The 15,467-nt window shown below is 36.9% G+C and overlaps 1 protein-coding gene across 3 annotated transcripts in view; it reads right to left on the bottom strand.

The window, feature by feature from the left end:
• Positions 1–10,434: 10,434 nt before the first annotated feature.
• Positions 10,435–15,467, bottom strand: part of bcl2l11 (BCL2 like 11) — a 35,824-nt gene continuing 30,791 nt past the window's right edge. For 2 of the 3 annotated variants that reach the window (XM_028007971.1, XM_028007969.1), the window contains exon 4: positions 10,435–14,571. In XM_028007971.1, coding sequence (XP_027863772.1) covers positions 14,407–14,571 — 165 coding nt within the window. In that variant the 3' untranslated portion in view covers positions 10,435–14,406. The remainder of the gene's footprint in view (positions 14,572–15,467) is intronic. The other variant, XM_028007970.1, reaches the window with a different exon arrangement.

Raw genomic sequence — 15,467 nt, 5'->3', positions numbered from 1 at the left:
CACATAATTCGAAACATAAACAGTATGGAAATATCAATCTTTAAAAAAAATATATATATATATTTATATATATATACAGTACAGACCAAACGTTTGGACACACCTTTTAATTCAATGAGTTTTCTTTATTTTCATGACTATTGACATTGTAGATTCACACTGAAGGCATCAAAACTATGAATAACACATGTGGAAATATGCACTAAACAAAAAAGTGTAAAACAACTGAAAATATCCCTTATATTCTAGTTTCTTCAAAGTAGCAACCTTTTGCTGTGATTACTGCTTTGCACACACTCTGCATTTTCTTGATGAGCTTCAACAGGTCGTCACCTGAAATGGTTTTCACTTCATAGGTCAACCTGCCCTGGCAGGTTAATAAGTGGGATTTCTTACCTTATAAATAATCATGAAAATAAAGAAAACCCATTGAATTAGAAGGTGTGTCCAAACTTTTGGTCTGTACTTTATATATATATATATATATATATATATACAGTATATATACAGTATATAAACAGTATATATACAGTATATATATATATATATATATATACTGTATATATACTGTTGCCTGATGTTAAAATAAAATACATTTTTTACAGTTCAGATTCAGGATTCGTTGTCAGCTGAACTCCTCGGGTGGACCTGCGACCACAGATGGCGCTGTTGTTGTGAAAGCTTTGTTCTGTAAGAGAGACTGAAAACAGCCAAGACCAAAATGATTCATGCGCCTCGTGCACGTTCCTGATTTTGAATTTTTGCCGTTCAGCCAAGAAGATTGATTCTTAAAAGTAATGAGACGGGTATCTCTCATTAGGTAGTAAAAAAAAAAGAAGTGTGTATTGGTTTATAAAAAGAATTAAAATGGCAAGTCAAAAATGATTTTATGTCTCTGTAATTATTGGGGGGGGGAGTGTTTTTGGGGAAATCAGATATTTTCTGAGCAACGTGACTCCACTGGTGTTTTATTTATACTTGGTGATGAGTTCAGAGTCATTGAGTTGTGAAGGTCTCCTTTCCATCACCCTAATGTTTAGCTCTCTGCCGATCCTCTATCACAATCAAGTTGGCACTCTGGATGGCTCATTCCAAAAAATTACTGCTTAAAGTTGAAGAAATGTGGTAAAATTCAAAGATGAAGCCAATATAAGACGTGGGCTTTCATTTGAAAAGTAACATATATAACATATAAGCATCATATAAATATAAAATAATAGCAAGTGCAGTTGATTCCTAAATTTTATGCTAGCCTTTGTAACTTAGAAACTAACAACAACTTTTGTTTGCGTATTGCACTGTGTCCATTCATCACCGAAATGGTAATAAAATAAATAGGAGATTTTGGTTCCAACATGACAAAATAGAAATTTCTCGCATACAGTAAAATAGCTTCAAAATACTCTACTGAGCTGACTAAGAGAAACGTCTTGGCAAGCACCAGGTCCACACATTTTCAACCAAACAAAGTCTGGATTTGACTTGAGTATTTTTATGTTCCTCACTTAAACTGTGCAGACTAGGATGACCCAGTCACTCAACCTGAAAGCTTGACTGTAGCGTTTCCTAAATTAGAGGAGCAGCCTTTAGTGGAATGTTAGAGCCATAAACAGGAAGTTAAGTTGAGCACGAGAGCCAGCACAGGAAGTGTGTCACTCAGACAGTTTATCATTTCCAATAACTCACGTCAGATTGCTACCTTTTATGGTAACTTACAGGTTTACAGAAACAAACCATCACACTCTTATTGGTAGTAGTTTATGCTTCTGTTTACATGCGACTTTTGACTCTAGAAGTAACTCTAAGGCACAGTTGTTTTTGGATAAAACATATCAAAATACGACCAAACCAATGTTTTGACCTGTTTCTTTTTTTCTTTTTTTTATGCACAAAAATATTACAATTTTAACAACCCACTGAGCATATACTGTATCATGCTAAAGATGACTTATGATTTGTGTGCATGGACACAAAATAAGATGCGTGTTCCCCTTTAAATGCTCGAAAATCATTGCTTTCTTAAGCAACAAATTAATCCTGTATCAAATTAATCAAATTAGTTTGATAAAGGAAATATGGCTCTGATCCCAGGGCATCACTACATCAGGGAGTGATATAAAAAAACAGAACTATGGGAGTCAGTTTTTGTCCCTAAATTTAAGGGTCCATTTTTTAAGGAATTTGGACCGCGTTTGATTATATGTACCTCATAATTGAACTATAGTGGCCAGGTCAAACCTCAGCCAGATTATTTTACTCTAAAGGGAGAGTTTAAGATCCTAAAAACACACAAAAAAGCCTCTTTTTTTTTCTTTAGACATAGAAGCGCTTTAAAATTCAGCCAAGCCGGGAATTTCTAGTGTATAAATTGGATTATGCACTGAATTATTATTACAGTGGTAACAAGTTTTAAAAAAATTAGATTTGTGAAACTTGACTCCATTCATAAAATGACAACCTCTAGTTGCACTGATTTGTTGCTGCAACAGCAGCAAGAGCTGCGGTTCCTCGGCAGGTTAAAGTTAATGACTAGATGTGAACGGCCAGATTTCATTTTCTACAGCTGCACAACTATTATATGAAGAGTAGGATGCAAAAATGAACGTTTTTTTCAAAGTTTTACACAAGATATACTCCTTTGCTGTGTTTACATACTACATACATACATTATAGTGTTTGTTCATTCATTAACAAACACCTCAGTCTTCGTGTTTCAGTTTTACTCCCTTTCAGAACAAATGAGTTGTTTTAATTACGTCTAATTTTCTTTTTTCTTTTTTTAAGTTTTTAGCTAATATTTTACTTTGTTTGCTGTGTAACGTTTTTTGTCAAGTTGATTTCATTGGACTACCTCAATGTCCTTCAGCAAAATCAACCAATGGGCCGTCACAGCCATTAAAAATGAGTTACAACGTACTTTTTTGGTTAGATCATGACATATTGCCCACCAGACTTTGGCCAGTACGTCAGGTGGTTTTGTGGCTCAGAGTAGGATACATAGAAGTTGGTTATTGATAATGTAATCTGTCCCTTCCAGTCTCTCCAGGTTATTTTCATTAACCATCTACATTCGTTTTTGTTTTTCTTTTCTGCAGAATTACCCGGAAATCTTTGCAAGGTTCACGGTGTGCCTCAGTGGTTTTATGTAGCTCACTAAAGAAAGACATGTGAGTAAAAACCAGGCAGAAAAACAAGTAGTCGTATTTTGTGCCTTAGATAAACACTGTTGGTGCGGGCTGACGACTACTATGATGGGGTTTTTTTTTGTTGTTGTTGTTTTTTTTTTACTGAAGGGTTCAGCATTAGAAAGCTGGCTAATTATCCAATTACATATCAATTTCCAACAACACAGCAAGACAGACCTGACTAAAAGGAAGGTTTATACCTGGCATTTCGTTTTATAGAAGCTGAGCCATATGCAATGCGAGTTTAATTGATTTTCAGTCCTCAGTCTGTCCAATGCAAATAAAACAAATTGGGTTTAAACAGCAAAGACTAAACGGGAGAACCGGGTCGAGCCAAGGGGCCGCTGCTGCCAAGCGTTGAGTGGCTAACGTGTTCTCATTGATTTGTGTACCATTGACAGAACAGCCCTGTGTGCTTCTGACAGGTCAGTCAAAGATGGATGAGTTAAACAAATTTTTTTTTCCTGTCCCTGTCTGTTTCCTGCGTTGTATTTTCTCTGTGAAAATGTATTTGGGTTTTTTGGGGGATCTTGTTTTGGAAACTACTGTAACAGGCAAAATACATCTCATCTGTTTGTTATAGCAGTTTCTCATGTCTGTTGTAATTAGTGTCACAGACCAGAATAAGGCCTGGATGTGTCGTCTCCACTGTCTTGCATTCGAACGTACTTTCCTGAGCTCTGCTTATCTGTAGCTGTTTGTGGCGACTTTAGCCGGGACTTATTAAAGTGACACTACAAACGGCCACATTTAAATGAGTTTATCTTTATGGGTCTGGCCTGTAAATGTGTGTTTATATTAAATTCAACTGCTCTGGAGCTGCATATCTTGCCTGTAAAAAAAAAAAAAAAGGTGATGCAACACTGAGCAAAACAGCTGCAACCGTGAGCTGGGCTCTGTGGTGCAGCTCCGCAAACAGTAGTGCTTTGATACTACACACAAAACAGATTCATGTGCACACATCGCGCACACACACACGCGCACACACACATTTCGTCAGAAATATTGACCCTTCTAAAGAGATCAGACTTTCTTATCATTCTAGTCATTAAAGGAACATTATGTATAGCAAAAAACACTTTTTTTTTTCAAAGAACATTTAATGAGAAGCCTAAAATCTTCAAAATAAAGAAACAGGGTCACATGATGCAAGCCTCTGTGACATAGCCACGCATAAATACTGCAAAGACTTGCAATGGCAGCTGCCCTACAAACAACTGTAGCTACAGTATATTTTTAGGACAAATTTCCACCCTGACTGTGGGCAGCTAAATAGTGTTTTGTGCTTTCTCTAAGTTGTACTTAGATATCTTTTGATTGATTTAATCAACTTCTTCCTGGCCTTTTTCAGACGTACTCACCAAATAAGTGGCGTATTTGTTTGTAATTTAATTATGTATGTGTCGCTACTGTGTAATAAGGTGTTGCGTAAACGCAGGAATACAAATTAAACAAATTCATTCGTTCGTATGGTCGTGTTTAATAAAGATTATTAAACGCCTGGAGTCATGGAAACATTCAGGTCAAGATTTCAAATTGAGACACCTTGTATTCAGATTGAGTTCTGGTCATTTCACCAATGTGTATGTTTGTGGTTTTGGTTGTTTTATGCATCGACTTCCTGTGTACCAAAGTGAGCAATTTTACTCTTTGATGGTTGGTATTCATGATACGTGAAATCTTGCCACAGCGGGGTTATGCCCACTTCGACAAACCACAGCTTAAAGCAATTTTTGCTACGTATTCGTTGCCTGGTGCAAGATACTGTGGTTATTTGACTCCACTTAGCAGCTACCAGCGTTAACGTCAAATATCTCGTTTGAACACGTGTCACAGTCGTTCCTCTCCCACAACAAATCTGCCCCTAGAAGACATCGGACAGAAATAAAATAAGACACAAATAATACTTAATATTAAAGTTTTCTGAAAAAGTGGTAAGATTTGAATCTTTGAAAGCACCATGAGAAATAACAGGGTTTTCAATGGTAAAGCAGATGATGTAAAATGTAAATGAGGACAACAATGTATTTGAATGTTCAGATGAATGCATTTGTTTGAATTAAATGTTTTCCTCATAATACACATATTGATCATTCATTCTTAATGCACACCCACACAATCTAGCCCCAAATATTTTTCTTTGTGACAAAAAAAGACATTTTATTTTTATTTTGCATAATAACATTTTATTTTACATAATAAAATGTGCATAACATTTGCATTATTTTGCATTACTTAACAGATGTTTGAAACTCTCAAGCATGAGCTTAGTGCCCTCTTTGTCCTTTTGTTAATCCATCCATGATGTTTGAAGTATTTGTCTCTTTAATGGCCTGCAGAAGATATTTGCCTTTTGACAGATCTGTGATCCTGAACAGAATTAAACAGGAAAAGGTAATTAGTTGATGCTTGGAGCTTTATGAAACCAGTTAATGCATTTGAGTTCGGACCTGTAACCAGGATTTTTTTTAGCGTTGCCGTCTGTTGGCTGTGAGTGGTGTAGCTCTTTAAATTGGTTTTTTTTTTTTTGGTTTGTTTTAATTTAGATGAAACAAGAGAAAAAAGTTCACTGCTATGGACAGGAACACGTACAAGTTTGTGTCGGTTGGATTTCTTTTTTTTAAGTTTTCCCAAACCTGCTGTAGGATTTCTTGTTCTTGTTATCGTCTTTTACCAGACCCCCAGCTCTATGAAATGTGTTTTCACGACGTGCAATGATGAGTATTGTGAAAGGTGCTTACCACTTGGGCTTATGCTCAAAAGAACATTTTATACATATATTTCAAGAGGCAACTTTGGCTTGAAATGGTTTGACATTCCTTTTTGCGCACCTTCTCAAATGTTGCACCCAAAGCAATTCCTTTGAAACTGATTGAGGTTTTACCCAGTGAAGAGCTATTGGTGTCCATATAGCCGCTGATCAAACTGGGGCTCCTCGCAATAGCACTAGTCGACCTTGAGTCACGCGCTGGCTATAAATCAGCAAGGTACTTTTTTTTTTTTTTATTCAGTTTGGCTGAACAGGCCAACATTAAAGAGTAATCTCTATGCACATCATGGAGGAGGGGTGTTGTAATGAATGTCTGAAAGAGTGGAAGCTTCTTAAAGAGACAGAGGCCAATTTCAAGGCATCAGTTTGCAAAGTCCAATTTGTATTAAGTCATGTTTATAGCAACTGAAGGTAACATGGCTTCTTGATTGTGCTATGAAATATTAGTGGAGGATGTTTTCTAATGTCAGATCGCAGTAGAGGAATGTGTGTCAGCCAACTGATTCAATAACAGGCTTTCATTTTGGCCACAATGACATCAGGTCACTGCATCAGACAGCACCGCTGCCAAACAGTTGCATCATTGTCGGACAGCTAGATTTCAGTGAACTTCAACTTTGCATAGGACACAAAACCAAACATCTATTTTGCATCGCAGCCTGGAACCGTCTGTAACGTCTGCTGCCAGCATGTGGCGACAGGTGTGTTCTGACATCATGATGTTACTGGGAAGTGGGAACTGAGCGCAGCGGTAGCTGCTGTAAACCAAATTAATTTCCGTAAGTGGGGAAACTTTGGAGGAAGATGTTTTCTTTGTAACTGGTAGCATCTTTCACGGCTGCGCAAATTTGACTCTAAATCACATGGATGCAAGTGTCAGAGTGGCGTAAGTGATGTTTTTATATATATGATGAGGAATATACGTACATCTTACATTAAACGAACTTAAATTTAACCATCATGTTGTGTTGTCTGTTGTGTTTTATTTGCAGGTTGTACTTAAAACAAGCCAAAGATGAACAGTAAAAAACAGTAACTGAATTTTATAGAACAAATGACAGTCACTGCAGTAACTTGATCTTCATCCCGCTGAAAACTTTGATCCATTCTGCAGTCAAAATCAGTTTGATATATATATTTTATTTTTTTTTTAATTAAATTGACTTTTAGCTTTTCTGCAGGCCAAACTGCACCAACACTAATTTATCACCTACTTCGATATGTTGTAAACACGACTTCAATCCACATTTAGAGCTGGATGTAAACATTTGCACATGGCTTTTCCTTGAGAAAATGAACTTTACAATCTTCTATGCACCAGCAAATTCCAGAATTTGATTCCAGAATCTGTTAAACAAAACAAACATGGTTTTTAATACACAGAAAGAAATCTTTATGACATTTAAAACTTTGACTTTTCAGCAATTCTCTCTGAATTGCAGTTACGTCACTTTCCTGTTATCTGATATTCGTAGATCTAACCTTCTTTATGAGCATTGTCCTCTTCACCGCTTGACAAATCTCTGTATGAATCTACTCTATGAATTACTCCTATTGTGCGCATCTTTACCATCTCGGGGGTGGAAACCTTTTGTGTTTGAAAAAGTAGCACCACATACTTTCCCCATTTAACTTGCTAATACAAGACATATGACAAGGAAGAACTCCTTTGTGTGCTGCGGCTTTTCAACACAATACGAATATTGTTTTTTTTTTTTTTTCCTTTGGCTTACGCTCCACAGGCGCGGTATCGAGTAGAGGAAGGCAATAGACCGAAGGTCTTTGACCACAGCATCCTGAATATGTCTCCTCTTGGCCCTAAAGCCACAGCAACAAGATTTTTTTCAGTCGTTGTGTCAAGCAGGGCGAAGTTAAGAGGGAAAACAGTAGCGGTGAGGAAACTATGTGTACACCTGGTTCCTGCGGTGTCTCACACCCTGGGTAGCGATAGCTTAAAGGGGACAGATGTTTACCATGAAGCCATTGAAAAGTAATGTCAGGGCCAGAGTTACAGGAAAAGCTTTGCATCAACCTCACAAGACAGTAATGGAGACAAGTTGTTAGCAATTCAGTTGAGAAAATTAACAAACTCCTTAGTCATCTGCAATAGAGTAAAGGTTTCACAAATCACATAGTTTTAGCTTTACACATGAAATCAGTGTTGAATAATCCAGTTCAGCTCTTACTTGCCCATAATGCAGTTTCAGCGGGTGTCTAGTTCTAAGGTGGTCTTAAAGCCAAACACAAGCGTTGAAAACTTTACATTTTTTGTGTTTTCGCAAATATAATAAAGGTTTGTTTTCAAGAATCTCTGGTCAGTTTATTGGCAGGATGAACCAGATGCTAACTTTGCCAACCTTAGCAGCTGGTGGATTAGCCAGTTGCAGTATTCTCAAAGTCCTAACAAGTTATTTGTACCTTGAGAGTCTCACCGCTGCTGCTTCCTTTTTCTACAGAACACAGATTAAGCTGCATGTTGTGAGATGATTTACAAGTAGCAGAGACTTCTTCTTGCTTTTGAAACTGCTTGCTAACCTATCAAGAAATCCTCACTTATTTATTTATTACTTCAAAGGAAGAGGCTGACACGTAGAAAAAAAAAAATGCCAAGCAACTCTAAGAATAGGAAAGCTTATTATTTCAATGAGCTTACACTTATTTCACCAGCTGACGTTTATCAGGCTGACTGTGGACAGCAGCTTGATAATGATTCACCATACAGAATTGACTTTCATGAGAAATATTTTGGCTCTTTAAAATAACAACATGTTATCACACCCCTCTAATTTTTGCCACAGTCACCTCAAGAGGACTTATATGTTAGCACCACCAGTATTATTATTAGTATAATATTATATCACTATCAAAGAGTGATACAAACTCTCACTGCTACACAGTCATGGGAAAGCGATGACCAGTTTAAGAACATTTTGTTCATTTCTTTCTCCGATGGAATTATTTCAGTTTCACCGTGAAAAACCGCAAAGGGTTAAAAAAACTTGTTCTTTCTCAACAGGTGGAGGTATCCACCCTGCTGACCTGCTGTTCTGACCCACATCTGGTGGTGGTGTTGTTGCGCATGATCTGCTTGTGTGTGTATGTGTGAGTTATGAATGTTAATGAGTGCGTGTGTGTGTCTTTGTGTGGATGACATATAATTATCCAGGCATGTGTTTGTGCCAAGTTGTGGAAGGCACCGTACTTTCCAGACACACACACACACACACACACACCCACGCCAACACACACCCCCACACACAGAAAATGACAAGAGAAAGATGAAAATAAGAGGAAGAGAGACAGAGTTTCTCAAATAAAGAGGAAAACTGTCCTCATTTCACCTAAGAAACCTTTTATAACAAAATGACCTAAGCTGAACTGTGAAGTCAGTGTGAACACTTATGTTTTTAAAAGTTATTTATTTGATAACTAAGGTTTTAAGCTTGTTATCTGAAAATACTTATTTCAACTTAATCTGCCTCTGGTATTATTACAGTATCTTTTAATCAGTAGGTTAATATTTTTGTTTGAAAACTTGATATCTTCAAAGTACAGTAAAAGAGTTTGGTAATTACTCACCAACTCCTATTCATTTTTTGAAAGTCAGTTTTTTAAAAAACAAGGACATTAAAGCATGTAACTTTTGTAAAAGTATGTAACTTTTATTAAAATAAAGAAAGAAATATTTTACATATTTGTTAAAACGGTCGACATGGTGACAGATAAACTGTGAAAAGATCCACCTCCTCCCTGAGATACTATTGCTGCGTTAAGAAATGCACCACTCCCGGCCAAAAACAACCAATCAGAGCAGGGAGGAGGGTGTTAGTGCTGTTCATCAAGCTCATGTACTCACTTCTCAAACTCAAAGTAGCGGAAAAACAACTTACCATTACAAGAAAGGCGTTTGGCCATACTAACTAGCCTGAGCGTTCACAACAGGATCTGCTAGCTTCAGCGAGCAAAGGAAAACAAAGAGGAGAAGGGCAGCACCACATGGAAGATTACTGACAGCGCTAAGGCCCTCCTCTCGGATCTGATTGGTTGTTTCTAGGTAGCACTGGGAGAAGGCAGAGGAGCTCAGTTTTTTTTTTTTGACAGATTATCTGACTCATACTCAACCTGTTAGCTTTCTGTTTAGGCATGACTTGGTCATTTTTAACGACTTCCTGGTTAAATAAAGCTACAAATGAATCTGAATCTTTGATATGCACCTGCACATGATGTTGACTTTTTTTTTTACACTTTTTGATTGAGATTTGTCAATTAAATAGGTTAGTCTGAGAAAATGATTACAGTTGGGGGTAAAACACACTTGTTAATTGACAAAACTTTCACACTACAAATGTTTCTGCACAAGTGACAACTAAAGACTGTAAGTTCTTCCACGTATTGCAGCGTATGGTAGTCTGCCAGGTTGTTTCTTGAGATTAGACTCATAAGAAGACTTCATGCACATCATTACCAGAACAGAAAAAAGATATTTTAAAAAATCATTTTTATTTGTTAAAAAAAATCACATCATACAACATGATTCATTTCTTTTAATGTACAAAGTTGTAAAAGCATCGTTTCCAGGACAGAAATTGGAAGCAATTGAATTTTTGTTATAGTTTACAATATAAACAAAACGTACTGGTTGCTACACTTGTACTGGGTCATCTGGAGTCATTCTTGTTTTTTTATTTTTTTTTGTTTTGGCTCCTGTATATCTAAGGTTCAATAGAAGCATTTACAACATTTTCAGCGAAAGCACAGCGCGCTGCAGTGTCTCTGGGTCCCACAAGTTTCCTGCATTTAACCTGTCTAACGTTTCCAATGAAATAACAGGCCATCCTCCTGCATTACAGCAAGCAACAATTATCTATCTGCTAAAGGTTGTGGCTTTCACATGGTCCAAAAGTCAAATAAACCGAAATGGGCAACACAATTTGACACAGTCATTCCAGCAGTGCTTGATGCAAGTCATTAAAACCCTGAATGTGTCATAAACATACGCACACACACATACACAACAAACACGCGTAGAAGCGTTTCTGTGCTCGAACACCTTCAGAAGACATGCGAACAATATGCTCATTACAAGGTTTCCATATCAGTTTCAGAAAGCAGTAAATCGTCTCTCGGTTTCCTCCCTGAAATGCTCTCCTCTCGCACACCGGCTGTAACACAGTATTTCAAAATGAGGTTGTAGGTTTCACATGGCACAATATCAGAAATCAGCATGCAGTCACAGCGCTCTCAGTGTCACAGTGAAGGAGAAGCGAAGCAGCTAAACACTGGTGAAGAGGAAGGAAGACAAGCTTTGTGCATTTTAAAGGGGGGCAGAAAAAACCAACGGCATCGCTTTAACTAATCAGAATAGTTACATGGAAAAGGAAAGCGTCTCTCCAATATAGCAAAAAAAGGAAATTAGTGTGATACATGGATGTTAAAACTATTTGAGACATGAAGCGTAGATTCATTTGGACTGATATTTAACAACGTTAATAGCTGTCTATGATTACTGACTGGGCTCTTTTGTTTAGCGTTATGCATTCAGAAGACTATTTCATCAAAACGTATGTGTCACATACTGTGATAATGATGCTAGGGGAAATTAGCTAACATGCTGATTTTAATTTGCAAGCTGCAATTTCATTATTACTTCAAATGTGTCACTTTGTGAAGTACTTAGTAAAGATGCAGTAGCAGGTACTGGAAACTATTTTATCTGGATGTGAAACCGGTGAAGCTAGCCTGTTAGCATCACCAGTTGGTTAATTAGCAACTAGGCTAGAGCTGGTACGAGAGTCTCGTGGTGTGATACTTTACCACAAATACGACAAAATTCACATTAATTTACACAAATATTGTAAAAACTGTGCACGATTTACAGCTTCCGCAGCATGACTGTTTGAATTTGTAGCCCAATTTGTCCGTAAAAGTGCAGTTTCTACACATTTTTCATGTCCAGACTCTGAACTGGCCAGTCCTCAATTTAGAAATATTCTTCTAGAATCTATGACCAATTTTCACAAACATAACATTTGACGATTCATTTACTTCAGTTCTAGTTCTACAAAACAGGGGAAAAAAACGAAGGAAACATCGGAAGAACGGACGGGAAAAAACAAAAGAGGGACCGAAGAAAATACAGACAGGACGAAAGGTACGAAAAGTAGGAAGTAAACAAAGCAGGGAGGAAACTAAGAAAAGTGGGAAAGAAAAGAACAGACATGACGGATGGGGGAGAAAAGGAAAGCAGGAAAACCGTCGACGGCGGAAAGTTTTGAAACTGTGACTTTCTAAAACTTTACTATACGTTCAGGCCGGTCCAGGCCTATTAACAGCTGTGGGCCTTTTGAAGCAGAGTTCTAAAAATCAAAATGGAAAAGACTATTGTTCCACCAAAAAAACATTTTATAACAATACTCAAAACTTTTATTTTTTTCTTCATAAGAGTTGAACAGTTTTAATGTGCACAGCTTAAAATCTAAATGTTTCTTTCATCTTCACCATTGTATTTTCTCTGTTAGTTTGGTTACTAATAGCCAATCATTCCAAAACAAAAACCCCACCCATCCCTTCACTGTTTTAGCCACGGCTGGATGCTATCCAGAAACCTCTCGGAGTGTTTAATGACCTGGCAGGCATGAGCAGACTTGGCTCAGTCTGAATCACTGTGCTAATAAACGGAAAATTGTCAACAAACCAAAACCTGCTGGTTACTTTCACCCTGGCTGCTAACGAGAAAACCAGATGAGGGAAGACCGTAAAATTTGATCACTTATTGCAAGAGCAATGGAAAAGTTTATAGATTAATAAACAGCAAAGCAAGAAATGACACTACTGACTAGTTTTAATGACTGACTTGATTTAAATTGTTACTTTGTTCATCAACATCACTCTGCTTGTAGGGCTAGTTAGGTAACAGTCATTGCTTTAACCAGTGGCTGACTGAGCAGTAGGTTTGAGTTAAAACGGTGCAAAACCTTTGTTTTAATGCTGAATACGGAATTGTTTTTTATTGCCATTTTTGAATGAAGTATTGAATAAACATTTGGTGCTGAAACTACATCAGAAAATGCTCTTTAAGGTATTTCTGACATGAAATGCATGGGTAAAGGTTGTTATTTGATTTGTTATGTTGAAAATAAAACTGAATTTGAGAAAAATGGAAGACTGGAGGATATTTAAAAAAAGAATTATTGCTGTACGATGGCATATGAGGCCCATTGCAGATGGGGAAAAAAATCTGGAATGGGTAGAAAAAGAGGGTGTGAAATTCTGCGAAAAAAGAATTAACATCAATTTCAGAAATTTTTTAGAAAAATAAAGAAGTTTCTCAATTTGAAACGTTTAAAAAGTGCCAGAAAACACCTGGAATATTTGAGATTAATCTCAGAAATTCAAAATCAAGAAAATTTTAGAGTTTAAAAAGTGAAACATTTGCTAGGCAAAACGCTGAAATTTTCAAACTAATCTCAGAAATGTTCTAGAAAGAAACTCTGAAATAGAAAATTTGTGACTTCTGAAACTCAGAAATTTCCAAGATTTCGCTAAAGATTTCTGTGATTAATCTCAAAATGTTTCTAGATTTCTTGTGTAGATTTTTTTAAATTTTTTTTTTTACTTTTCAACATCAGAAATGTTCTTGTTTTTTTTTTTGTAGAAACTTTTGAAGATTTTTTTGGCAAAAATTTACTTAATTTTTATTCTATCTACAAACGTCATAAAGCGCCGTCGTATTGCTGCATCTCATAATCCCATTTCCAAATCATTTAAACAGCATGACAGTTCTAAGAAGGTTTACAGCCGTCCGGATCAACCAGCAAAACACTTTTCATCGCGTTTAAAGTCAATGTTATGAGACAATCACAATATATTTCTTCTTTCTGGATAAAAATGCAGTTTTGTTTACATCAGCTTTAAAGGATGATATAGAACAACATATTTTGTGGAAATAAAACCTTAAAATGATCGTAGTTTGGGAACACAGATTATGACAACGTAAATGCACTTATATTTTGAAGGCATGACAGGCGGAAAATAAGAGAAAATCATTTTAGACCCATAAACTTGAACAAATCTGGGTCACAGACCGTGGTCGCTCAGGAAGCACATAATCTCTGTACAATAGTAAAAACAAAACACAACTTAAATCAATCTTAATAAAGTAAACAACAAACTGTACAAGGCACGTTTGAATTTCCACAGGCATATTTTTTCAGGTCAAATGACTGTCTCTGTTCAAGAAACGGAGTGCAAATCTTGCCTCTTTGGTAAAATGATGGAGACTCGGAGGCCATTAGGGAAAATCAAACATTTTAGAGTTCCTTCCTAAAAGAGAAGAGTTCAAAGGGGGAAGGAACAGGCATATTAAATCATATATATTTAAAAGAGTCAAGATTTGATATATGTTCAAAACATACTCAAGAAGAATGCTACGTCTGCTGGGTTTTCCTAAGGCTAAACCTGAGAGTGGTCATGGCTGCTTGTGTTGCCTTGCATGTACATTATTCGTCCGACCAGGAGGAGCAGAAGGCAGACACAAAGCATGGCAACAGGCTCTTGCTGGATGTGCGGCATCAGGTTTAGAGGGACTATATTCCGTTGGTGTCTTCTCGCCATCCCCTACAAAAGAAAACACAAGAAAGGACGCGTTATATTAGTGAGAGAAATGGAGGATTTTCAGCTTGATAAGCCCTGCAGGAACAAATTGCAGTTTAACGCTTGTCAATTTTTCATATTCGACGTTGGTAAAATTGTAAAAAATCCTTCTAAGACATGATTTTGACAGCTTACATCCAATGCCAGTATGTTCCACCGAAACCGGACCTACTTCCCTCTCAAACAGAAGCAGAAAAGGTGCACTTAGTCTTTCACACAACTGTACTCACAGTCATGGAAATGTTCGTTTTCCCGACAGCACAAATGGAGCTTTATGTCACAATTACATATTTCAGATGTTCAAATAAAGTTTATTAACAAAGACAACCAAAGTGAGTACAGAAAGTGTTTTTGGAGTTATCGTTTCATTTAGAAAGGCGAAAAAAAGCTTTGTAAAAACAAGCCAATGTTAAGTGGGAATCCATCCGTCACATTGCTGTGGAGGAATTTTGGCTCCATCTTCTAAACAGAATAATTTTATTTCAGCCACATTTGAGGTCTCTGGTGCATAAACATCTCAGTTGGATTTAAATCTAGACTTTTACTAGACCGCTCTGAAAAAAAATAATTTTCTCTACCCCCTGGGATGTGCACTTACTGGTGTGCTTTGGATCATTGTCCTGTTGGAAAACCTCCTTTTGCCAGTCCACAGACAATCTTTCCTGAAGTGTTGTGGGTCAATAATATGTTTTTGGTAAACATGAGACAACTTCTTTTTTTTTTCTTTGAAACTCTCTATTTTTGTCCAGCTCTTTTATTACACTGCATATTACACCTATATCTTGATGAAGGCAAGTGAACAACATCTATAGCTAGTGCTTTTGCTATTTTCTCTGTAAGAAACAGATGAGAAACCCACT

Source organism: Xiphophorus couchianus, chromosome 22 (genome assembly GCF_001444195.1).
Source record: "Xiphophorus couchianus chromosome 22, X_couchianus-1.0, whole genome shotgun sequence".
NCBI lineage: Eukaryota > Metazoa > Chordata > Actinopteri > Cyprinodontiformes > Poeciliidae > Xiphophorus > Xiphophorus couchianus.
The sequence above is the reverse complement of the archived record's forward strand: the minus strand, read 5'-3'. Positions and strand labels throughout refer to the sequence as shown.